A 25,128-nucleotide genomic window follows, 5' to 3' on the forward strand; every position below is an offset into this window, starting at 1 on the left:
ATTTGGGATCAGGCAGGGAATGAGGACACAGGGGAAGCCACGTTAGGTACGAGTCAGCAGGGAAGGCTGGTATCAAGAAGTCCCTCTGGCCTGCGCAAGGCAGCGATTGCAACACGGGGCTGTTGCCTCACACCAGGCGTCGTGTTTGTCCAGGGAAGAGAGGCAGCAATCCCAGGCAAGCCTCTTCCACCTGCAACCCTGCTCAGCAGAACAAAGGCTTGATGGGACACGCAGCAGAATGGGAACCTGAATCCATTCAAGTCCCAGATTCCCAGGGACACCTTGGGATGTGCCTTCTCCTGGCCAAGCAGCCAAGGGGAACCTCAGCAAGAACCTCTGCCATGGAGAAAAATGGAACACGCGAATTTATGGGTTTACAGAAGTTTTTATTGTTCATTAAGGAAGCTTTTGTGCAAAAAAAACAAACAAAAAAAAAAACCAAAAAAAGAAAAAAAATCAAGACAATGTTCTTTAGAAAGCAACTGCACAGTGTCCCCCCAGCATGACTCAAGCAGGTTGGGTGCCACAGTCCACAGGAAGGGAGAAAACTAAAGGGACTCCCAGCAGCAGCACAGGACTTCCCCTGGTTCAGCTTGCCCAGCACGAGTCCTATTAAAAACCCCAGGAAAATAAAACCTGCCAAGCTGTCAATGCAGCCCCACCTGCCCCCAAGAAAGATCCACACCATCCAGTTTAAAACACCAAATGCCACGCTCTGTGCCGTGGTGTCACACAACCCATCCCTCCAGGCAGCACTGCCCAAGGGACAGAGCCCATCTCCCATCTCCTCCATCTGGGATACACCACCAAACCACTGCACAAGCCTGCCAGGACAGAAAGCTGCAGGTATTTTATGTCTTATGGGGAAATCTTCCTTTCTTTTCCTCTTGTATAAAGCCATGAGTGCTTCAGTATTCAGCAAACAGGGGAGAACAACCTCTGCTGCCATCTGTCAGCACTGGCCAGGCTTTTAGTATGCACACAGATCAACTAAAAACCTGCAGTCCAGTGGTTTTCCAATGAAAAATACTCTACTTGCTGCTACAGCATTGTTACTGGAGCTCCTGCATGCCCCACACACCACAGAACAGCAGGAGTTACCAGCATCCTTCTGAACAGGACTGGAATTTTCAAAGCTCTGCATCTGCCCAGCTGCTCCTTCCCAAAGGTCTCCTCAGAGCTACTCCAGTGCCCTGCTTTGGGGATTAACTTGATCAGAAGTGCACACCCAATGCAAGGTCTGTCCCAAGCAAGGGATTCTCACCTCCAAGGACCCTTCACATCAAGGGCCTGCCATGTTCCCAGGGTAGCAACCTTGCCTTGAAGGCTTTTTTTGGGGAGGATTTCAGGCCATTTAAGTGGAATTTCAGAGAGGTGTGAAAGGCAAGCTGCCAAGTGTGCCAGCAGAGCTTTAGTGCCACTTTAGTGCTCCTACCACCTGCCATCTCTGCTTGCTGCATTTCCCAAGAGAAATGGGAACTCGGGATAACAATTCCTACCTCCAGTTACTCAGAAGGGCGTCAGTGAGAGTGGGTGGGCAGCAGTGGGAGGTGCCCCCAGGCCTCACAGCACCTCTCAAGTTTCAGATGACTGAAATATGCTGTGAGAGAAGAAGCAGATCAGGGAACAAACAGGTTACAATAAAACCTGTTTTCCCACAAATTCCACCCTCAGTGCTGAACTCCCTTTGACATATTCCCAGCTCCTGCTGACTTGATCCTCCTCCATCTTCCAGTGACAGCTCATGCTTCCTCCTCAGCACCCAGCTGGCTGCTTGTGGGAAGCTGCAAGACCAAGCAGAATTGAGCAACTAGGATAAGAAAAAAGGGAGTCATTCCTCAGGTACACCCGCATGCTTCAGGAAACTGACACCCCACGGGACTGGGCCTGGCAGCAGAACAGCCGTGCTGGGACTGAGCAGTGCAAGGAAACCAGAAGGATGTGATCAAAGGCTGAGGGAGGGTTTTCCTTGGCTATAACAACAGCATGAGCCACAAGCGTGGTCACTCGAATGCAAAAGGCTGATCACTCCAATGCATCTTTTTAATTATCAGTGGCTTTGAAAGCTAGCTGGGCACACAAAGTCCACTCCTCTGTGTCTGCAGAGCTTTGAAAATTCCAGCCAAAAGGATTCCCGGATTCAACATTATCCCTTAGAGTTCCCATACACAGAAAATAAACATTTCAGCCTGATGTTAAAAATGCAAAGCATGTAAAATCTTCCCAATGCTGCCTACAGAAAAACATTTGAAAGTTTAGTCGCTATGTTGCTCTTTTTTTTTGAAATTAAAAGATAAGAGCCTTGTCTCATTTCACCATCTCTGTCATTCCTCCCAGCACATAAACACTTCAGCCTACCAATTTAAAAAAAAATCTACAACACACTGACTATTTTTAGGAGCATAATGGGTTAAACTGTACAATCAGAAATATCTTTGTTAAGTCAACAATGAAAATCTGATCCTTCAACAGCAGCACTGCTACAGAAGAGTTACAACAAAGGAACTTGAAGGTCAAATTGTTAATGAGGCAGAGAGGAGGGACAGGTGAGATACAGCTCTCTGCCAACCTCGGCCCACATTTCCTAAGAGCCATGGCAAACTTTCAGAACTGGAAATTCTTCTTCTAGTTCCACACATGACGTTTGCAGTGATCAACAGCCTAAAGGGGAAGAAATACCTGATATTAGTGGAAAAAAGCCAGTTTGCAAACAAGCAGTTCAACACCTTATCCTGAGCCAAGATCTTGGGAGCAAAACTGTTTTCCTTAAAGTAAGTGATTTCAAAGAGGGCTAGAATAAATAACATCCTGAGTCCTACCAGCCAGGAGCTTTAGGAAAGAAGGCTGATGACCCTCAGCCATTAAGGCCTGGCAGAAAAAGCAATATTGGAAGCCAATTTTCAGAGCCTGCTGAGAGATTGTGACACGGTCTGTTGGCTGCAGGAACACTGACTAAATATAAAGCTGACACTGTACCTTACTATAGATTCTGAAATACTGGCAAACAGGTGTGGGACACAAAAAGGAGAGGAAAGTCAGCTTTGAGAAAGCTTTGAAGAGCTATGAACCACCCTCTATCAAACTAGTACCCTTTTGCTTATTTTGAACTGGAGTTCATCCACTTGAAGTGCAGTAGAAGCCAAAAACAGCTCAGAAGGAGCTGCCAGAGATCAGAAGGAAACTGGAAGCAGAACGCTGCTTTACGTACGTTGCACTGAGCAGCAGTGTCCATGTTCTTGCACCAGTAGCCTGGACCCCAGACACAGGCATCATTCCCCAGGAGAGGCTCTTTAGCTGACTCACACACTCCGAGTTTCTGGGAAAAGAGCAGCAGCACAGTCAGCAGCTTCCTAACTGCACCAGGAGATCTCAAGTCCAGCCTTATGACTGAGCTTCCAGCTGAGGGAGTGTGGAAGCTGCACTGAGGCAGCTGCAGGAGCTCCCACTGAGGTCACACCTGCAGCTGAACCAGCAGCCACGTAACCCGACCCAAGGCAGAGTTAAGTTACTGGAACTCCTTCGTATCAAGTTTTGAAAACCAGATCTTCTAGAGAGGGACCTTTCTCAAGAAATGTCACTTTACCTCCCACACATTCAGGGTGCATCAACCCTGTCACTGGACCTCAGCAGTGGATAACCCCTGGCAGCTCTCTCCTGCTGCCCTTCCTTGTGCTGGGCTGGCAGTCACACAGGAAGCCCCAGGCCTTGCACAAGGGGCTTGCTCCAAGCATTCAGCGTGCTGATTTTGATTCCAGCAGAGTTTCTGCATGCTGGACACTGAAAGGCACCCAGGACTGCATCAGAGCCTGCCCTCAATAAAACCAAACGCAATACTCACAGTGCAAACAAAAGTGGGATCCATCACCTCTGCCAAGAGTTGCACAACCACGGGTTCATACTGTTCCACAAACTGCACACACTGTAACAAAACACAGGGTGAGAGATTCTCCTGCTATTCTCCACTAATAGCAGAGATTCCTCTGAAAGCAGAGGAATGTGTGGTCTACAGCAGGCAGGCCTGCGTGCTACCCTGAACACCCCAACAACACACTCCACAAGGACAAAGCAGAGGCTTGAGCTCTGCACCTGGCAAAGGAGTCAGGCACTAATCACACTGCTACATCATTGTTTCTGCTAGCTCATACCTGCCTGCAGCTGTCACACTACGAGGAGATAAGGGGTCACAAGGCAAAGAGCCAAAGAGGACAGGCTTTGGGAAAAGAACCAGGCAGAAGAAGCTTTGAGTGCAAAGCTTCGTCTCTGATCGTGGAGATCACGCCTGTCTCAAGAGGGAAGCACACGGAACCAGCTGGAGACAAACTTCCTGAGCAGGACAGCAGCAAGGACTCCCAGGCACTTGTGCTCAAGTTGTTCTCTCAGACAAGGCTGCAGCAGGAGCTTTGCCTGCCAAAACAGCCTCTCTCCCTCTAGTGGAGAGGCTCCAGCTGAGGAAGATGCTGCTCTCAGCAGAGACAAACAGCACCAATTAATAAACCAACCACAGCTATTAAACAGCCTCACAGCAGGAAGAGCTGTTCCACAGCTGCTTTAAGCCTCTATATTCTATCCCCAGTAAACTTACAAGCAGTTGCCACTTGCTGACACTCAGCAGCCACCTAATAAGATGTTCAGGTAAATCTTGGTATCAGTGGTCTAACAGGTGTCCCACTGGAATTACACCAGCCTACTTTCAATTACTTCATTAATCCCCCAAGTAGGATCAGAATTGAGGGAAAAAAAAAAAAAACTTTCAACTGTTCCCACCCACTGTTCTCAGAGGATTTCCAGGCAAACCTTTCCTGACTGCAAATTAGTACAACAATCCAGCCAGTCAGTTCAGACCCTTAAAGCAGACATCTATTCAAGGGCCTGCCAACTCCCAAGGATGGGAACTGAGCAAACCTAATTCCCCTGCACCCCAAACTCCTCCCAGCCTTTAGCAGAGAATGCTGTTACAAAAACCAACAAGAGAAGCTGCTCTCTAGCTTTTCCAAACACTCTACGAGATGTTCCTGCCTACAGCAGGGGGGCTGGAATTAGACAGTCTTTAAGGTCCCTTCCAACCCAAACCATTCCAGAATTCTGTGTTTCATCCTTCTGTTCATCTCCATTTGCCTTGCCCTGTCTGGAACACAGGCTGCCACACAGCAAGGTCATTCAACTGCCTCACATCAAACCTTTCCCTCTTTTTTTTGTTTGCTCTACTGGACAGGAGAAGCTGCTATGCTCTGGTGCTAATTAGTAAAGGGAAAAAACCTATGAAGGATCAGGTTGCTGGACACAAGCCAGTCCCAGCTGCACCTGTGGACAGTTTGTCTCCAGCCAGAGACAAGGCATTTGGCCAAACACAGAGACCTCTGTTAGGAGTACCTGGACATTTATAGCAGAAGCTGAGACACTTGAGTGACGGACCTAAAATAGTGTATATAGACAAAATATCAGATAAAACACTCAAAAAATGAGGTTAAGCATAAGTGTCACTGTTAGGACCTAGGTAAACCAAACAAATCAACAGGGACAGCTCCCAACCACCAAGACCACGGCTTTTTAGTCTGCCTCCTGCACAAACACCTTACCTGTTCACTGACAGACTCTGGCAGGAAGTGACAGACTTTTTCCAGTAAAGCTTCAATTTCAGCTGTCGTGGCATTCTTCTCTAGCTCTTTGTCTGCATAAGCCACCACCATCTTGCAGATATCACAGAAGCCACCTGCAGGTTTCACTACAGCTGAGAAGGGAAATAAACAAACCAAACATCAGTGCTTGGGTAAAGAGAAAGAGAAGAAAGGAGGCAGTATCAGCAGTGTCCTCAAAAGACATCTCATCATAGGTGAAGCAGCTCATTTTGAACACCACAGACCCCCCATCACCCACCTGGCTGCTGGGGAAGCTTGCTGGCTGCACAGCATTTCAGCATGGCACACACAGCCTCAGGATTTGTTGCCTCCAAGAGCATGTCAATCACAGCCTGGCCGTAGACCTCGATGAAGTCCTTGCACTGGTCCTTGACACTCCCTGGGAACAGGCGGCACACCACCTCCATCTCATGCACAATCTCCTCCTGAAGCACAGGGCAGGAGGAGAAATGAGGCACAGAATTTTAACTCCGTTATAAGCACACCTTTTCTGTCCCAGCCAGGATAGAAACGTTGCTGTTGTGAAATTGATTTTCCTTCCCCCTTCAGTGCAGCCCCATCTCAGCCAAAGCTGGAAGGGGTACAAGGCCCACCACTCACACACCTCTGTCTTGTTGCTCTCCAAGAGGCCAGTCACTTCTTTCACCATGGTCTCACAGATTTCACACACAGAAAAAGTCTTCTCTTGAACTGAGGCCTTCTGAGTACACAGAAGAAATGCACAGACAATAAATCAGCACTGGACCACATCTGACAGGGACAATTCCTAACAGCATCTACCTAGCTGCTCACTTTGGGCTGTATTCAAAAGGTCACACAGAACCCAAAACCAGCCTCAAAGGTCTCAGTAAAAAGCCTGTCTGAATGAGCAGGCATTTTATATGACTAATTTTAAGACTACAACCCCCAGGCTGTACAAGGAGTTGAATTTAGCATTCACAAAGAAGTGAACAATCCCACAGAGACAGAAGTCAAGGGAAACATATAGTGGTTTTTAAAATACATTTATGGAGGACAACATTTCCCAGAATTGAGAGCAGCCTCCTGTTTGCAAAAATACCCTTTGGAGAAGCCAAGGTGCTGGCTCAAGAGCTTCGGCATCCTGACTCTGATCCCTCATCTGCACATGCAGAGTGCTGCCCCATTTTCAAAAGGGATCAAAGTATTACTCCAAACAAAGAACAAAACTCAAACTGAGAATTTACATTTAAGGTGGCATTCAGAACTGCTGGAACAAGAGTTCCCCTTTCAATCCTGAAGCATTACCTTGTAGCTCTGGTTCAGTGCAGGCTCTGCTGTTCAAACAAATCAATCAGCTTTCCTACCTCACAAATCAGCATCAGAAACAAGAAAACACCAGGAATTTATATGCAGGGAGACTTGGATTATTCTGTGCATAAAAGCTCATCTTTTTCACCTGGTTTGTTACACTAAAGCAAAAAGGAAAGCAAAGTACAAAAAGCCCATCTTACCTCCACAATTTCCATTTTCACCTCATGAACCACCTGAGCTGGCACCAGAGGCTGAAGGGGAACAGACTTCACAGAAGAACAGAAGCCAACCATGGCACAAATGTCCTTTGGTTGCTGGAAAGAGATGTATAAGCAATGTTTTAAAGTCTAGAAGTCTCTGTCCTTTCTACAGAGCCTGTGAGCAGGCACAGAGAGCAAAATTTTGAAAGGCTCCAACACAACTTAAAATTTCATGACTACTTCTACTTCAAGTATTGCCAAAGCATTTGGTAAGGTTATAGAGTTTCATGACTATTTCTACTTCAAGTATTGCCAAAGCATTTGGTAAGGTTATAGGCAGGACAGCTACTGGATGGAATTTAGCAGTTCCTGTTAAAGAGGAAGAGGTTTAAAACCCCATTTAAAAAAACACATCCCATGAGCCACACTTTGCAAGCCCTTCAAAAGGAGTTGACTTAAGAGCTACCAACACCAGAACAAGCCACCAGCAGCATCACATCAGAGCTGCATCCACAAAGCTGCTCCCCAGCTTTAGGTAATCACAGGAGAGGCCAATTATCCTGACTTCAGAGTTCACCCAAAAGCTGAAAGAAATGCCTAGAAGAACCTCTTTCCTCATCCACAAGCTACCTTCTTTAAAGCTGCCAGAAACATCACATTCTGCAAACAGAAACAGTTTCTCGCATTACTGAACACAGCCTACAAGAAACAAAAGTTGAGCTTGTTAAAACCCAAGCCTAACCATTTGTACTGCAACAATTGAACTTGCAGTGTTCTCACAGTGAGAGAAAACAGCAAACAGAAACCAAGTCTGTAAAAAGGCTTTCTTCCTCAAAGAAATACATCCTTCATGCATTTCTTTTTTGGAACATACATTACTAAATGCACAAAGAAATGCCAGACAAGGCAAACTGCTCTAAGGAGGACACCCAAAGTGAGAAAGGCTGTACAGAGTGAGACACAAAACTTGCATTTTCCCACCTAAAGTTAACATGAGGCAAACTGTTCAAAGGAGGACACCCAAAGTGAGAAAGGCTGTACAGAGTGAGACACAAAACTTGTATTTTCCCACCTAAAGCTAGAAAAAGACACCCTTGGTCCTACAGGTAATTAGAAGATCACATCTCACCCTGTTCCCAGCTTCCTACTGCAGAGGCTTATCCCAGAGTTAATATTAATACATCATGCCACAATCTCATGCACAGGCACAAGCAGCACCTCAGAGACACTGTGCTGCTTCAGACTACTCCAGGCAGCACCTTTAAGTCAAGCCCTTTGGTTCATGCATTGTAAGAAGCAGTTCCAGGTATTAATGTTACAGCAACACCCACATACACACATTCCCTCACAGGGGGGTGACAGACACAAGGTCCAACAGGACAGGTTAAATTAAAAGCCCAAATTGCACTAGGAAGCTTTCACCTTTTCAGTTCATATACTTCAAACATCTACACCATTGTCCTAGATTTAAAGGTTAACCAAGGGAAGACCTGGGGACAGCTTTGCTCAAGCCCTTTTGAGCCCAGACTTTAAACCAGCAGCTGCCAGGAGCCACTGGAATGCTTTTTCCACATCTATCCTTCTTCTGTAAGAGGGAGGATATTTTCTGCTCTACTGGCCAAAGCATAATCAAGTTGAAATCTTGGTAGCACAAAGTGGTATCTGGAGCTGGAAGTAGGACTGATGCACTGGAGGAAGCCTTTAGCCTTTCTCTGTTTTAATCACATAAAAATCCCTTGTATCTGTCAGCACTGAGCACAGTCACACCAAGTGTACAGCTAAGAGAGCAAGAAGTGAACTACAAGCTCTTTAAGAGCAAAGGGTGAACTACAAGCAGGCTATCACCACAGGCAAGTTGCTCACCTACCTGATCCTTCTGTTGACAGGGGAGATTGGAGACAGAGGAAGACAGGAGAAATTGAAGATAACAGTTAAGAGAAAAAAAACACATCAAGCACTTGGAACTGCATATATTCTTTGCACGAAGATAATGGAATATGACACAGTCCCCACCCCAAAGATCCTCAGCTACAGCAGCTCACATGTAATTGCACAGTGCTAACCAGCATTATTCACCTGCAGTTATTATCCTGGGCAAGACTACCTCCAGAGAGTCTGGACGACACTCAGATGCACACAAAGGGTAGTCATTTTCCAATTTCAGGTCCTAACAACACACTGCATTGCAATGCTTAAAATCAGAAACTCAGTGCTGTTGGAACAAACATTGACTTCCCCCCCAAATGTTTAAGAAACAGGATGAGCTTCTAAGTAGCCTATAGCAACTGGAAACAAGAAAAGGCCACTATGTTGCCAAAATCGGGTTCAAGTCGGCCACATATTCACCTGTAGTTTGTTATGTCACCTGTGGCATCTACAGACTGCACTAAGGAAAGTTTAGCCATGTTTTTTTAAAGGCACTCAGCTCTCTGGATAAAGAGGCGCTGTGTGAGATAAATTTATGCTGCTGCAGAAGGTACCACTCACTTTCCATGGCTCCTGTCAAGAGCCCTGAGAGCAGGAATCTTCAGACAGCAATTGCAGAAGGATGTGTAGCCTTGGTTCCAGGAGACACCCTATCTCTCACACGTGAACTAATTTTGCAATACTGTGACAAAGCCAACTCTAATATCTTTAACACAGTATTTGGAGGAGGGGGGAGGTGGTGTAAGCACAGGACTGGGATAAAAGAATATAAAGGAACATGTGTAATGTATTTTCATATTTCAAAGGATTGGGGTGCCTTTTGCACTGCAGAAGCGGTTATAAAATGGAAGGAAACATACTACAGAAAACATCCTGAAACAGAAATTACATATCCAAAAAACAAGTTCAAAGCATTAACACCAAGACTTAGAAAGCAAGGGCCCTCCCCAAAGTTTTACTGCAGTACATGTTTCCTGTTTCCAAAGAAGTTAGCTACAAGCCAGAAAAATGAACTGAGAGCAAATACTGCACTCTGCTGATCTTACCATGTGCATCATCATCTGGATGGCCAAGTCAGAATACTCAGAGATGTAGGTCTTGCACTGCAGAAAGTAGGAAGAGAAAGTCCTGTGACTACCAAACCACTCACACTGTAGAGTCCATCTAGAATTTTCTAATACATCTCAAGGTATTAATTTACCTGCTCTACTGCATAACAACAGGTCTTTCAGAGCTTGGCCCAAATAAAAGATGGTATTTCAGGTTACAAAACTGCTGCACAGGTAACTGCTTAACCTTTTCTCTTCCTCTCAGGGCAAAAAGCCCCAGCCCCCATTGATACAACCACACTACCCACGCAGACCATGTTTGTGGAAAAGGCTTTTAGGGCCAGAAGCAATTTGGAGTCTTTCTCCTGCTCCCCAGTCCCACACATCCCCACCCAACTTTCCTGACCACAAAGTTAACAATTTCAGTGCTGCTGTTGTTATACTGTGTTAACACATGCAACAGTTTCTCCTTTGTGATACTAAATAGAAAATATGATCAGGGGATTAAGGCACTGAACAAACTATTTTATGTTTGCTTACGGGAACAGAATTTTTCAATAAAAAAGAACAGTTTACCATATCGGACATGCCAGGTCCCAAACGGTCACACTCCTCCTTGGCATGAGCAACCAAAGATTTCACAAAAGAGGAGTTTGTCTTCACAGCTTCCTGAACATCAGTGACCAGCTGAATGCAATCTTGGCACACGTCCCCACTTGCCTGGACAGAGAGTGAAAGGAAACTCAAGTTGACACAGCTTCACACGACATGTTTCAGAAGCTCCTGTTACTACCAAGTTTTACAAGCTATTCTGAGCTATGTACAAACCTTAATAAGTACTCTGGAGAATATTTTGAAGCCTTGGCTAATAGGGAGACAGATGAGCTACTGCTGGTGTGTGCAGCAGCCACTAGATGGAGATTAGGTACCTATTTGGCTCCAAAGCTGAGATAATAGTTAAGATACCCAATCTTCAAATCTCTTGGTTTTGTTACAGACCACAGTGGGGAGGTTTCTAAATCTGGCAGAGATCTTACCTGCTCCACCCACAGCAGCTTGTTCTCAGCCCACTCACTGCTCAACTCCAATACTCAGCCTCTGCACCCAAGTTCATTGCCTCATCTATTCCCCTTTGTCAACTATTTGTTCCTTTCCAATCCAGTCTGTCACCCTTACATTCAGAGACAAATGCATCCCCTGAGGGGCACAGCTAGCAGATTGCTCAAAATATGGGAAGGGCTGTTCTTCCTCTGAGCCCTGGTGCCAAGTTTCCAGCAAGATCTGCTTGATTACCACAACCCTGGATGGCAACAGCACAGCACAAGACATGCCTCTGCAGACTGCAGAACTTAGTCCAAGATTATACATATGGTCCACACTAGAACAGCCCTTAGGCCTTAGTCCTAGGCTTACCTTAGGCTTCTGCTTGGGCTTGTCCTGAGGGTAAAGGAGAAGAGGCACGTTAGCCATGAATGGGGATGCCAGCTCAGAGAAATCCAGCTCTGGGATCTTGTTGGTCTGGAGCTGTTTCTGGAGCTTCATTGCTGCAAGGTGCTTCTGAAGGGACTGGCACAGAGCAAGGGCACTGCACACCACCTCAGGTTTATCCTGGGGGAGACAAGATACACACATAAAGCTCCAAATGGTGTAAAGGTGATCCTCTTATGTGTGAGGACACAAAGCTTGACTCTTTTTTAGAAGGTTGATTTATTATGTTATATATTATATTAAAATATTACATTAAAACTATACTAAAAGAACAGAGAGAGAAGATCAGAAAGCTACAAAGACAAGAATCAAATAGGAATCAATAACAAAATCCTGTGACTGCTCACAGCCTTGGCACAGGTGGCTGTGATCGGTCACTACCAGAAAACAATCCACATGAACCAATGGAAGATGCACCTGTGGCATTCCACAGCAGCAGACAGTTATTGTTTACATTTCTTTCCTGAGGCTCTCAGCTCCTCAGGACAGGAAAAATACTAGCAGAGGATTGTTCATAAAATATCATGGCTACAAAATGGATGTCACTTTTAAAGCTCAGAGTAGAGAGTCATTCAGCTGAAACATAGTAAGACAGGGAAAATGTTTCACAGTAAGGAAGGAGTCTTCAAACTAACAGTACCAGTGATCCACAAAGGATTGAAGGATCATGTGCACAATCTTAGGCAGAAGAGAAATTCATCATCAACAGCAGCACAAGTTTTAATACTAACAGCTATTGGAAAATCATTATCTACTTACAAATTCTTCCTTGATCATATCCATGATAACTGGTAGGTAGGAATCCACAATTTCTTTGCACTCAGAGACGAGGCCTGGGTCAGGAAGAAACTCACAGGTCTTTTCCAAGTAAGAGCGGATCTCATCCTGTGAAAGAGGAGGTGAGCAGAGACAGATTATATCTCTCTCTCAAATGCTCCTTCTGTTCCCAAAATGCACAATACAAAGCCTGAAACAAGCTCTTTGGACTCAGCTAGGTCCAGGCAGCAACAAGCAGAACTAGAATGAGGATCTACACTACAGACACATTTTCCCCAGTTCTGGACCTTTGATGAGACCCTGCCACTGCACAAACATGTCACGCTGCTTGGGTGGCCTGCACAGCCCAGCCTTGCCAGAACAGAACACTTACAATTAAGAGGAGAAAGTGAATTCCTGGGCTCATGGGACAGCGACTTGTTTGCACAAAGTACCCACAGGTTGACAAAAGAAAAAGGGAAGCAGTGCCCACAAACCAAAACAAAGGCCAGCTGGTGTAACCACCCACTCCTAGAGACTACAGTACCCCACCTTATAATATTGGTGCCATCAGGGATGTGTTAAGGCATGGAAGACTCTAGAATTTGCTAATTTCTAAACCAGCAGAGGCTGTTTAAAAGCCTTTCCCCCCTGCACTCCAATCCCTTTCGACATCTGCTGCTTATGTTAGGAAAACAAGACAGACTACTCTTCCACCCCCTCACCACAAGACCTTGAAACCTGATAGTGTTTTGGGGTGAGGAGAAAAGGAGCTCTGCTTACCTCAGTGCCATTATCCTTTAAAATTTTGCCAGCAACCGTCACAAGCTCCTTACACAAGTCACAGGGAATACTGCTCTGGAGAGAGAAGCAGAGAGTTACTTGGAGACACAATTAAGTGCCTATAAGAGCAGAGTGTGAACAACAGCACAAAGGGCAAACATTACATCTGCAATTCAGGAAGAAATACTGTTTGAGACCAGGGTGGGAAAAGGTATTTTTAAACAAAGAGCAAGGCTATTTCAAGCATGTCCAGCTACAGTTTAGTCAGTAAACCAATGCTATATAAAAGCTGGCATGCTACTACTTGTTCATTTCACCTCCTTCCAGGACCTTGAAATACAAAGCTGATTGCCCCAAGACACCGTCTCCTCTTTTCCTTCAGAGAGTTCACACTTGCCAGAAATCTTAGAACATTTCAGGCTGCTTCAACCATTGTAGTTGTGCTCTGAATTCCTCCCTTCCCTGACTTTTCCTTAAACTGACATATCTCTGCACAGATATAGCCAATGTGGACTGAATGTAAGTAAAACACATTTTTCTCCCCTAGAAAACTGTGAAACAATACCCAAACTACAGCTACATCTAGTAAAGCAGCCCTCACATTTAGTGCAAATGCAACTTGAAAAGCTGCACTAAATGTAACATTTGTGCTATTATTTACTGCCATGCCTCCCACAATTTAGCATATGGTGCATCTTTCTGGGAATTTTAACCTTTGAGAAAGACCTAAATAAATACACAGCATTTTTGTAATAATTGCTCAAGTTCAGAAAAGGCTCCTGAATTAGGAGTCAGTAGTAATACAGAGGAACAAGTGAAATCCACTAGCTCCATTCCATACGTTGCTGGGTGATTGTGCAACAGGTCATGGGAGAAGTCAGCAGACAAGTTGTGCAAGGCAGAGCAGTGAAAAGCAACCTCCATCCAGCACCCAAATTACGGCACGGCAACCTCGGCAGAGTCTGATGTAGCGCTTAGCTCCAATCAGAGACTTGAGAAATCTTCCTCAGCGTGTGGAAAGCAAGCACCTGAGCCCCAGGTGGGGCTGGGGGCTCTCAGAGGCTGGCACTTACCACGGCAGGCTTGTTCCAGACGTTCTGCTGGCAGTGCTTGACTGCCCCGCACTGCGAGGCCGTGCGAATGCTCTGGCACCACACCTCCGGCCCCTTGGCACACTCCTTCTGCCACAGCACAGGGCTGGCCACAGCTGCCAGAGAGAGCAAACTCAATCAGCCTTCCCAGCTGCCAAAATAACCAGGTTTTTAAGCACATTGCAATCCAAAAAATTTTGGTCCCAAAAACACAGGTTACAGAATCAAAGAAAAAAAAACCTGGAAAAGTTGTAAAGGTTGAACTTCCTGAGTCTCAGCAGCTCAACTGTCTGCTCCCCCATCATCCACTTTTTGTAAAAACAATTTAAAATCCCAAAATACAAAACCTCACTTTGCTTAGCACACAAGAGCTACCAGATGATTTGAAACAGAAAAACTGCTCGTTACAGAAATCTACCCTACAGACAGCTGATTCCCAAAGCAACAAGCTCCCTGTTCTCCTGCCCTACTGGCACTTCAGCTCTGAACCAGCCTGTGATTGCTGCCTGCATTCCTCCTCCCACATGAAGCATCCTGTTCTCACACAGCAAGTGAGAGAGTGAGGGAAGATTTTAGATTAGGAGCCACAACATTGTACACATTGCATGCAAGACTTAAGGGCAGGTACAGACCAAAACACTGACCATAAACAGAAAGCTTCAAGAATGTTCTTAGGGAATGTGCTATCATACTTTTTAAAGCCCCTAAATATATTTAGACTTCCTTTTTTTTTTCTTTCTCCTGGTTAGGTCTTCAACTGTGTACAGAAAAATCTGTGGGTGTGAAATAATATACCAGTCCTTTTTTGGATATCACCTCCCATCCCATGAGGGACTGCCATGCAACCTACAGAGGTTTCAAGTAAGATACAGAATATCTTCTCTGGACAGTCCTGGTAAAGAAATGTGAAGTATCTGCACTATGAATAATCAGCAGGACAAGTGAATCAAATGCATGGTTTTACTGACTTTCCAAGCTTTCTTTTTAATTGTGCTGCCTGGACCCAGCACCCAACCTCTCCCAGTTTCTAAAACCATCCTATGTGTCAGTAAGCTCTGTTTCCTCAGGAGACAATGCCCTATATTGCATTAACCAATCAAGAAACAACTCCTGAAATCCTACAGTAGGCAGGCCCCAAGGAAATCCACCACGGTCCAAGCCTACAAGACACCGCTGCCAAACTTTACAAAAATTAAAAAAAGACAAAACATCAACTCAACCTGTTCAAACCTATCAGCTGTACAGGTGTCCTCTTTACACCAAGGCTGTCTGCACTTCACAAAACCCTGTAAAATTACACTGTCAGCCACGAGGCAGGAATTCAGGTGTTTCATTCCTATGAAGCTGCTGTAATGTCACAGCAGATGAACCATCACTTTCCCATTTCTCATGCCTTGTGGTAGGCAATTAGAGGATCGATTTAAAGCTGAATTACCAGTGCATCTACAAGGTACACGGCCACCACTCACCAAACAGCCAGATAAACACTGCCTTATAGGTGGCATTCTGCAGCCTTCTCAGCTGCTGATTTATAAAGCCTGTTCACACTGGGCTTCAGAGGAATGACCCATTTATTTTAAGAAAAACGTGCTTTGCACGCCTGATTTCTTACACAAGAGCTTGAAGCTTGTCACCCTCTCTCCCAATAAAAAGCTTCATTGCATATTATCCTTGAGCAGGACAGCACACTGGGACACTGCAGCAGTAAGACTTCAAAGCTTCTAATAATGTATGGTTAACAAAATATTTACAGCCTATTCTAAACTCCAGCATTATTGATCTGGAAGCCCTAAGAATAGTTAATTTTCAAAGTCAGAGTGGCCAGCCAAAGAGCTGTCAGCTCTGGCAGGGTGACAAGAAACAAGAATACACTTGGTTGAGGGAAAGTTATTCTTCCCTTTCAGATACTGGCACTGAACAGTGGTAGGAAGGCTCTGGAAGGCAGAGTCAAGCTCTGAATGAAGTCAGTCAAGACCTGGAATTTAAACAGTGCAATCAAGGATTCCCAGTTATTTACAAGCACAGCTTTTAACCTATGCCTTCATCAAAAGACAATTACTCCTCATACACTGAAACACTAAACTACAAAACTGAACTATACAACTCCAATAAGAGTTATTCCAAGCAGTCTCTCAAACTCTTGATTTAGGAGAGTGTTTTAAAGCCAAATGAAGGCATTCATGCTGTAACTTGCATTGGTTTGATCAGGCTCTTAATGAGCTTTCAGGTTTTGTTTGATTCTTTACTTTTAAGATCCTGACACTGTAGGACTTTTCAGCTCTGTACCAGCTTCAACACAATGCCTTGCTCCTTCTTCCTCACAGCCCTAACAATAGATCACTACTATAGCAAAAATACTATGCTTCATATTTATTTTCAGTTATCATCTTTGCTGGCTGTGTGTCAATACAACTCTAAATTTTAATGTTTTCAGTACAGATCTTTCTAGTCAGACAGTGACTAAGCAATTTTGTTAGAGCCACACATGGCTGGCACATTTCACAGCAGCTACAGAACAAAGATGACACACACTAATCATGGCTTCTTTTCCGACACCTTCCACAGTGACTTCAAACATTGTTAAATTCTTACAAGTTTGTTCTGTACTACGGGGAAGTATTTTTGTTTGAAATACTATATCCAATATGAAAGGATACACCTTCATTGCAACAGTATCCACCCTCCCTTTCTGAACATCCTGGGAAAAACAAACAAAACTAAAAAACCTCTGCTTCTATTCAGATCCTGCAGATTCAGAAAAGAGTTGGAAACTCTCCACTGTTACTACTTTTTCCCTTTTAGCTTGCTCTCCTATTTAACTGTGAAACAGAATTTTTCCCTCATATATTAAGTTATATTACCACAAAAGCAAACATGCCACTGAAGTGTGCTAAGACCTTGTGCTGTCTCAGAACAAATAGTTTTGAGTATTAACTCTTCCCTCCAAATAGCCTTTGCTACAAAAGGACAACACCTTATCATGGTACTTCACATCCCCAGCACAGCAGCAACCCAAGAGAAACCAAAGCACCATCAGCTACCTCTCAGATGGATAAACCCAAGGGAATTTCTTGGTTATTTCTGCCATTTCTTTATCTTATATATTGATCTTTACCTACGGTTATCCATTTTTAATAGATTTCTCCCCTCTCTGCAGATCAGCTCTCAACAGTCACATGTCATGCCCACCAGAGCTATCTCCCGCTGTTTCCTGAAGTTCTTGCAAGCCACTGTTTTTAGAGCATCAAACAAGTTTATCTGTGAAGGCCAAGGTGTTCCTTTACTCATCCACTTGACTGCTTTCTCCGTGCTTGAACCACTTCAGATGTGGCTTCGTCAATTTAAGAAAAAACAGCCTTTGCTCTAGCAAGTTTATCCTTGGTTTACCAAGTTTATGCTAACACACAGACACAAATTTGGGAAGCAGAGGTGATGGCTCCCTCAGAAATTATCACCTTTTCCACTTGGTTTATGGAGCCATGCATGTGAAAGCACAGCCCTGTTCTTCACTCTTCTCCAGGAAACAGGAACCTAAAAGGAAGGAAGCTTATAATGTCTGGATTACCATTCTGCAAGGACAGCTACAGGAAAATTGCTAGGCAATTACCTTTATGGGAAAACACCTTCCCTTCCCTCAAGCATTTGTCTCACCCTTCTTCCACAGACAGCCAGTCTGAATTCTTTCCACTTGATTGTCAGAAAAACATCCTAAGAAATCCCCTCCAAAGCTGCACTGAAGCTACAGATGACACTTTAAATTTAACACTTTATGTAAGAGTCAATGAACAGGGATTCTGAGAGGCCAGACCAGATTCCTTAAATACCCAAAGGATGAACCAGAAAACACAAAGAAATTCAACCTGAAGACTCCGGCCTCCTCCAAACCCAACTGCTAGGAAAACCCTTGGTTACAAACAAATTAACCAGAAATTTGAGGGAAAAAAAACAAAACCAAAACAACAAACATGAGGAAAGTGCTGAGCTGCTGTTAAACTCAATGGATTGAAGTAAAATGTGAAGATCATTTAGGGTGCTGCCAACTCTCATGCTTTTGTGACAGTCCAACCTGCATAAATGTATTAACCTATTCATCAGGAAGGTTGTCATTCCAGGCTGTCCTACTTGCAATGCTAAAAAAATTAAAAATTCATTATCTGCCAGAGACACCACAGACCAAGCAAATGCATCAGCCTCTGCCATCTGTGCTCTGCCAGTTACTGACTTTTCCCCACATCCTTTGAGACTTGCAAAAGCCAAGAGTATTTAAGTTAAAGAAGTCAAGAGGGATCAATTTCTCTTCACCCAAGTTTACAAAGTGTCAAGAAGTGAAGGAGTGACCCCAACCTGAAGTTATCTGAAGGGCTCAATACTCCACAGCCTCTCTGGTCAGTTAGTGAGTAAAACTTCCAAATTGTAACCACATCGCACACCAGTGACTCTTGTCAAAGGGCTCCTGTGCCTCTGGATTAACGAGGCAGTGAAGTGACCATAACATTTGAGGGATTACAGGCAATTTGAAGCAAAAGTAGAGGAAATGTGGCTAGACTGTTACCAGCGTTCCAGTTAAAAATGAGTCTTCCTGTCTGATATCTACTGCAGAAAAAACAAACTTGAAACATTTCTAACTAGCATGATGGGCAAGAAGTGAGTTTGGAGTTAACACCACAACCAGGCTCTTGCTCAAAGCTGGGAACTCATTCTCATTTTGGCACACTGCCTCTGCCTCAGGTGCTCCCTTGCTTCCCTCACCAGAACACAAGACAGCAAGAGAAGCACTGTGTGTAGGTACAAGCAATCACAATAAAGTTAAAGAGAGCAGAGAACTGGATGAACTGGGACAGTAAAAGCTCCTCTACCAGCCCAGTAAGTTGTCCCAGGTAACTGCAAAGGTTGCAAAATAATAATTTCCAAGTTGGCCAGGTGTTACCAAGCAAGGCCTGACTGCTGCCTGAGATTTTCCTGTGGCAGAATCCAGTAGAGATAAGAGGATGTTCTAGGGCACCTAGAACAGGCAGTCATCAGGAGCAAGTGGCCCCATACAGTATGCTAAGATATTCCCAAGAAGTTATGAGCAGCATTTTCCCCTGCAGCAGATGCCTGCAGAAATACTCTAAAATGTTTGGGGCGTACTTGTGGTCCATCTCCATTCTTTCTGGTTTTGTTCTGAGGGTTTTTTGGGGGGGATGGAAGGGACAGATTTCATGTGAGTCTCTGCAGAAATTCTGTATTTATCATTCCTTTTTCACTAGACAAATATATCCACATAACAAACACTGGGAAAATCTGCTATCAGGCAACTGAAACCAAACATTGCCTCATGATCAAATACAGAGCAGCACTGCCCTAAAATACGCACACTTCATTCACAGCCTTTTTAATTGCAACAGGAACTCTGATATTTTAGCAGCAGCAAACAAATTGCATTTAAAAGCTGCTCCATTAAAAGAAAAACAAACAGAACGTGAATAAATCCTTTAAGAAAAAAGAAACACTTTTTATGTCAGAGTTCTAAGGCGTTGCCCCAACCTGCTTTGAAGAATCAGATCTACAGGAGATACTGAAACAAAAAGCCATGGCAGGCAGCAGGAACTGCTCGTGCTTCCCCACAGATACAAAACCAAGATGTCCCTGCATTTTATACCAGAAAAGCCTTCCCTGAAATAGCACAGCCCAGCCTGGCGGGGAGCCTCAGCTGCCATCAGGTGACACATCCAGTTTTGCTGACAAGCTCCATCCCTCTGGCTCCACCCTCCACACCCCCTGGGCTGCCGGAGCCGCACAGACCCGGGCTGCAGAAAGGCTGCCCGCGGCTGGGGAAGCTCTGCGGCTCCGCTGGGCGTGACACAAGGGCTGGCTCAGCTCCTCCAGACACAACCAACAGCGGCCTTTTCTATTTATACCTGCCCGGCAAACAAGGAGGGGATTGTGCAAGGGCAGGTTTACACAGGGCACATGACTGCTGTGCTATCACAGCGCCGGCCTCGCTGTGTGACGTGCCTCAGAGCCAGTTACTGCTGCAAGAAAACACAGATTTTGTTTGTACAGGTTGGAAAACACCTCCAAGATCACCGAGTCCCACCTGTGACCAATCACCCCCTTGTCATCCCGACCAGAGCACTGAGTGGCAGCTCTGACATTTCCTGGGCACCTAGGGGGGTTACTCCACCCTGGGCAGCCCATTCCAGCACCTGGCAGCGCTTTCTGAGAGGGAATGGCTCCCGATTTCCAACCTGGACTCACCCTCCAGACCCTTCTCTGGGCACGCCCCAGCACCTCAGTGTCCTTCCTGGGGTGAGGGCCCAGAACTGGACACAAGAGTTGAGTGGGGACAGACACCTTCCCCTCTTCTCCCAATTTAATCTGCAGCACTGGGCTGCACCAGCCTGTTTTGTTTGGGTTTTTTTTTTTTTGTTAGAAATCACATTCATAGCAGAACAAGCCTGCAAAACTACAGAACAGTCCAGTTATCTGCTTTATCCATATCCTCAAGAAAATTCAAGCCAGGCTAACTCAGCCTACAAATTTCCTGTCCCCACATGTTCTGATCAGTGTTTGCTAGAGGAATTACAAATTAACTTGAATCTGCTTTCCTTACAACGTTTTAAGTCTATTATTTCAGGGGAAGGGGGATGTGAAAAAATCATATCCTCCAAGTTTTTACTTTCCACTCCCAAATTAATTTAGCAAAAAGGAAGGGGGAAATACTCACTTAAAGAGAAACTGACTCCTCCTTTAAGAGCACACCCAGCCTCTCTCCTCCCTGCCTGGCCTCAAAGACAAGGAATAATCAGAGTGCACATCAGTAGTCCGGAGATGCCAGGACCTGTACACCCTGCTTTAATTCCTCCGTGTCTCCCTTAGAGGGAAGATGCACAGCAGCCCTGTAAGTAGGTCAACCAAAAACCCTCACGGCCTGTAAGGCAGCCAAGTGACTCCATTAGGATCCGACAAGGGTGGCTGAATGTTTGCACAGCTAATTAGCCAGCTCTGCAGATGAAAACGGTGTTTTGGGCTGCCACAGCAAAATCTTCAGGAAAATCTGCACGGCAGGTGAGGCAATGAGCGCTCAGAACCCTGTGAGAAAAGACAGCTGTTTATTTGTGTTAAAAGAGTGACTTCTAAGGAAAAACAGGCCTGACCAGTCTCCTGCTGCCCTCAGCTGCATGCCATGCCTTCAGCAGGTAGGCCAGGCCAACTCTCATTGCTGAACTGGTTTCTCATTACAATTTCCGTGAACGCACTAATGGGGAAGCTGGTGGATACTTCAAGGTGAAGCCTTTTCACTTTCAAAGCCCAAGAAACTGCAATGATTTCAGCGACCTGGAAGCAGTCCCAGAAGGAGTGGCAACTGATGGCAGCTAATTCAGGGCAAAGCAGACTCAAAGGACACTATGAAAGCACATAAACATGCGGAGTGAAAGCTGATATTTGCTTTCTTGCTTCCTGCCTGAAAAGTCTGAGATAACCCATTAAACTGTCCACCTATCAGCATATTAAATATTATCAGTACATCATGGGGAAAGTGCTCCTGTCCCAGGCAGAGGGTTGGAACTAGATGACCTTTAAGGTCCCTTCTAACCCAGGCCATCCCATGATTTTATGACATTAAAACTACAATAAAGTACAAAACTCGCGTACAATCATGAAAAATGTCACAGGATTATTTACTGTATTGTGCCAGCTGGTTACTCCTATAGCCTTTAAACAGCCAGTTAGGCTTTTTTTTTTTTTACTTTTGAAATGCTACAGGTTAAACTTGTGAGCAAATAAGCTTTAATATTTAACAGTCTAATTTAGAAGAAAATTCTCCAAGCAACTGTGCACATCTCTGTGTAAGTCCTCATATTTTGGGCTTTCTAGCTCTTCCATCCCACAGCCTAAAGGTATATTACCACTCGTCAGACTATGAATCATTTCTGTACCTCTGTCAAGCTTCTGCAATGTACAAAACACAAACATTGCATGTTTTAACCTCGAATCCTACAGCTAAAGGGAGAAGATTATCCATTCCCCAAATTCCCTCAGCAACAACAGGTAACGAGGCGGCGAGCAGCAAAATCGGTGGAATTTTCCACAGGGAGCAGGAGATCCTAATGCAGAAACACAACAGCAAAGGCAGCCTCCTGCCATCCGCAAGAGGATTAGCAGCCATCTATCCCTGAAGTGGCGGAGATAAACAGCGCTGCTGGCAGGAAGAAAACAGTTTTTTCCCTCCCAGCTGTCCCCAGCAGTGGGTGGGTTAGTGTCCTCTGCGCTGCCCGGTTCGTGGATGCACACCGAGCACGCTTCCATGGGGAAATCATTCCCCCCCGGCAGCGGGAACGGCCGGATCCCCACGGGGACTCCCCCCTTCTCCCTGCCTTGCCCCGGCGCTGGTTTTGGGACACTCTCCCTGCCCCCAGCACAGCCTTCCCCTCGCAGCCGCCTCGGAGCCCGCACCGTGCCCACGCTCCCTCAGGGACTGCTCCTGCCGGGCAACACAAACAGCGTTACGCCGGCCCCAGCCCCGCCGCGCTGCCCTGGGCGCTCTCCCCGAGCCCGCCGGCGCTGAGCGGGATGGGGAAGGCGCTCGGGAGGCGGAAGGCAGCGCTTACCGGCGGCCAGGAGCCCGAGGAGGCTGAGGAGCCCGAGGATCAGCGGCCGCGCCATCGCTGCCCCTCCGTGCCCGTCTGCAATGCGGCGCCACCGGCACCGCCCGCTCCCGCCCTTATATAGGGGCGGGGCGCGCACGCGCGAAATCCGCCCCGCCCCCCTGCGCACGCGCAATGGCGGGATCGGGGGGGCGCAGAGACCGCGGCCGCTGAGGGGGTGCAAAATGGCGGCCGCGAGTCTGCGGTCGAGGCTGGAGATGCGGCTCCCCAATCCCTCTGCTGCCTCCGCGCTGCTAACGGCGGTGTCTGGCCATGAAGAAGTAAAGCCTGGAAGGCTATTTTTCCCTCCATGGGCGCTGCCGTGTGGCAGTGGGAGTCCCAAAGGCAGGAGTCCCCCACACAGAACAACCAGGCTGATTGAGGCACACACCGACGTGGAGACAGTGTTAATGGGGTGGAATGCACCTTTTCCAATCTGCTGCCTTGTGCTTCCCGCTAGACGAGGTTGGTCAAGGCTGTCTCCTGGCTTTGAACAGCTCCACGATGGTGCATCCACAAACCTCCCTGTGCAGCGTGTGCCAGTGCCTCAAACCCCCCACAGCAACAAACATTTCCTCCTAATGTCCAACCTAAATTACCTCGCCTTCAAATTGTACAACTGCTGGTGAAGAATCCCTCCCCAGCTCGCCTGTGGCCTCCTTCAGATAGCGGGATGTGCTGTGAGGGCTCCACAGAAGCAAACACCATGATGGGTGTGTGCTGGCACGGTGCTTCCCCTCACGGCTTCCCATCTTGCTTGGGACACAGTGGGAATGCTGCTTTTTCCTTGTCCCCATTGTGCTGTGAGGGCTCCACAGAAGCAAACACCATGATGGGTGTGTGCTGGCACGGTGCTTCCCCTCACGGCTTCCCATCTTGCTCGGGACGCGGTGGGAATGCTGCTTTTTCCTTGCCCCCTTTGTCACAGGGCAGCAGCCAGGTATCCCAAATGAGCAGCGATTAAAAGTATAATTAAGAACAGCCTGCATTCCCTTACTGTCTTCGCAGCCTCTTATTCCTGCCTTGCACTGGAAAAACAAACTAACCCAGAGGAAAAAAAAAAAAAAAAAGCAAGTAATGTTTTCCTGACTGGATCAACAGACTGAACCAGCTCAGCTGAGGGACAGAGCAGATCCCTTGTGGGCTCCCCAGGACTGGGCAGAGCAGCCAGACCAGCTCCCCTCTTCATCCAAACCCACACTCAAGGCCTGCTGGAGCTGCCAGAAGGGCCCTTGATGATGCTTCCCACAGCCTGGGGAGTTGGGCATCCCCTGTGGCCTCAGATAACACAAACTGATCCCATCTAAAGAGCTTGGCCTCTGCCCAGCTTGCCCTGTTCCCTGTGGGGCCTTCCAGGTATGGCCCTTCATCAGAGGGCACACATGGTTTTACCTTATTAGGTCCTTACCTACACGTTCATTTTTCAAGGACCATGCTTGTTGATAACATTTAAGGTTTACTTGCAGCATAGAGGTTAGGACGAAGTGGATCTGTTCTGTTTCTCTTTGCCAGGCTATACCAAACAGCATAACACACATTTCTCCTTTCCTTATAAGACCCTTTTAAAAGTCCAGCTAAGAAACCCCAGTTCCCGTGAATTTTCTTCACAAACCACATCAGGAGAACTTGATGCTTACACAGGGCTTTTCCCCCTCCACAAAAGTTTCATTTGAAGACTCTGCTATCACCTCCATCGGGAGCCAGGTTCTTAGGTAATTCCCAAACTGGAGCCAGGTGCACCCAGCCTGAATCAACGAGCAGAAAGCCACCCCAATTTTGGCCAGACTAAACAAGCAACCTTTACTCTGGCTCTAAAGCCACCTTGCCTAGGCAGGGCTCAGTGCAGTGCCCTTATCTCATGAGTGCACATAAAGTGTCGACGAGGCACCTCAGCCTTCCAACCAGCAGCCAGCTACTAACATGGGAAAACACACACCAAAAAAAGGAGCTTTGTGAAGGATATTTAAAAGGAGGTTAAGTAAGACTGTCTGGAACAGGAGAGCTATTTCAGCAGGCAGGGTGTTTTTCTTCTGGGAGCTGAAGGACAGGGGGAAGGAAGGAGCAACTTGGACTAGCAAGTTCTACCCCCAATCTGTTATCATTTCAGGCTAGCCCAGGTTTTCCTGGAGCTTTGCCAATTCCCATTGATTTGGGACAATTTTTTCTCTCTCTCTCAAGCACACTGCATATAGTATTTGGCATTAACAAACTGTCTCCATGACTTAGCTTTCCTGGTCTTGCCATACTGCCTGTAGTTCCCTCACTTAAAAATGGAATTAAACAAAATAAAGTGGCAC

General features: G+C 46.1%; 1 protein-coding gene across 6 annotated transcripts; it reads right to left on the reverse strand.

The window, feature by feature from the left end:
- Window positions 1–371: 371 nt before the first annotated feature.
- On the reverse strand, window positions 372–22,953 carry LOC120496129 (prosaposin). Of its 6 annotated transcripts, none has more exons than XM_039696271.1 (15): window positions 22,796–22,953; window positions 14,184–14,317; window positions 13,111–13,185; window positions 12,331–12,456; window positions 11,497–11,691; window positions 10,660–10,803; window positions 10,081–10,137; window positions 8,976–8,981; window positions 7,109–7,222; window positions 6,241–6,333; window positions 5,875–6,061; window positions 5,577–5,728; window positions 3,839–3,919; window positions 3,209–3,316; window positions 372–2,661 (listed from the first exon to the last, which is right to left on the reverse strand). In XM_039696271.1, the coding sequence occupies exons 1-15, from the start codon at window positions 22,848–22,850 to the stop codon at window positions 2,626–2,628; spliced, it is 1,563 nt and encodes a 520-aa protein (XP_039552205.1). In that variant the 5' UTR covers window positions 22,851–22,953; the 3' UTR covers window positions 372–2,625. The 6 variants fall into 6 exon arrangements, with proteins under 6 accessions (XP_039552205.1, XP_039552204.1, XP_039552203.1 ...); XM_039696270.1 differs by having other exon boundaries at window positions 6,241–6,336; XM_039696269.1 differs by having other exon boundaries at window positions 8,976–8,984.
- Between the last annotated feature and the right edge of the window lie 2,175 nt (window positions 22,954–25,128).

The sequence above is a fragment of the Passer montanus genome, unplaced genomic scaffold (assembly GCF_014805655.1).
Source record: "Passer montanus isolate IOZ18808 unplaced genomic scaffold, ASM1480565v1 scaffold96, whole genome shotgun sequence".
NCBI classification, from domain to species: domain Eukaryota; kingdom Metazoa; phylum Chordata; class Aves; order Passeriformes; family Passeridae; genus Passer; species Passer montanus.

Coding starts and splice junctions, on each gene's coding strand:
- LOC120496129 (XM_039696268.1), bottom strand. CDS start 22,850: ATGGCGCGGCCGCTGATCCTCGGGCTCCTCAGCCTCCTCGGGCTCCTG. Junction 10,804..11,496: donor AGCCCAAGCAGAAGCCTAAG/GTAAGCCTAGGA, acceptor CTCTCTGTCCAG/GCAAGTGGGGACGTGTGCCA. Junction 6,337..7,108: donor TGAAAATGGAAATTGTGGAG/GTAAGATGGGCT, acceptor CTGTGTACTCAG/AAGGCCTCAGTTCAAGAGAA.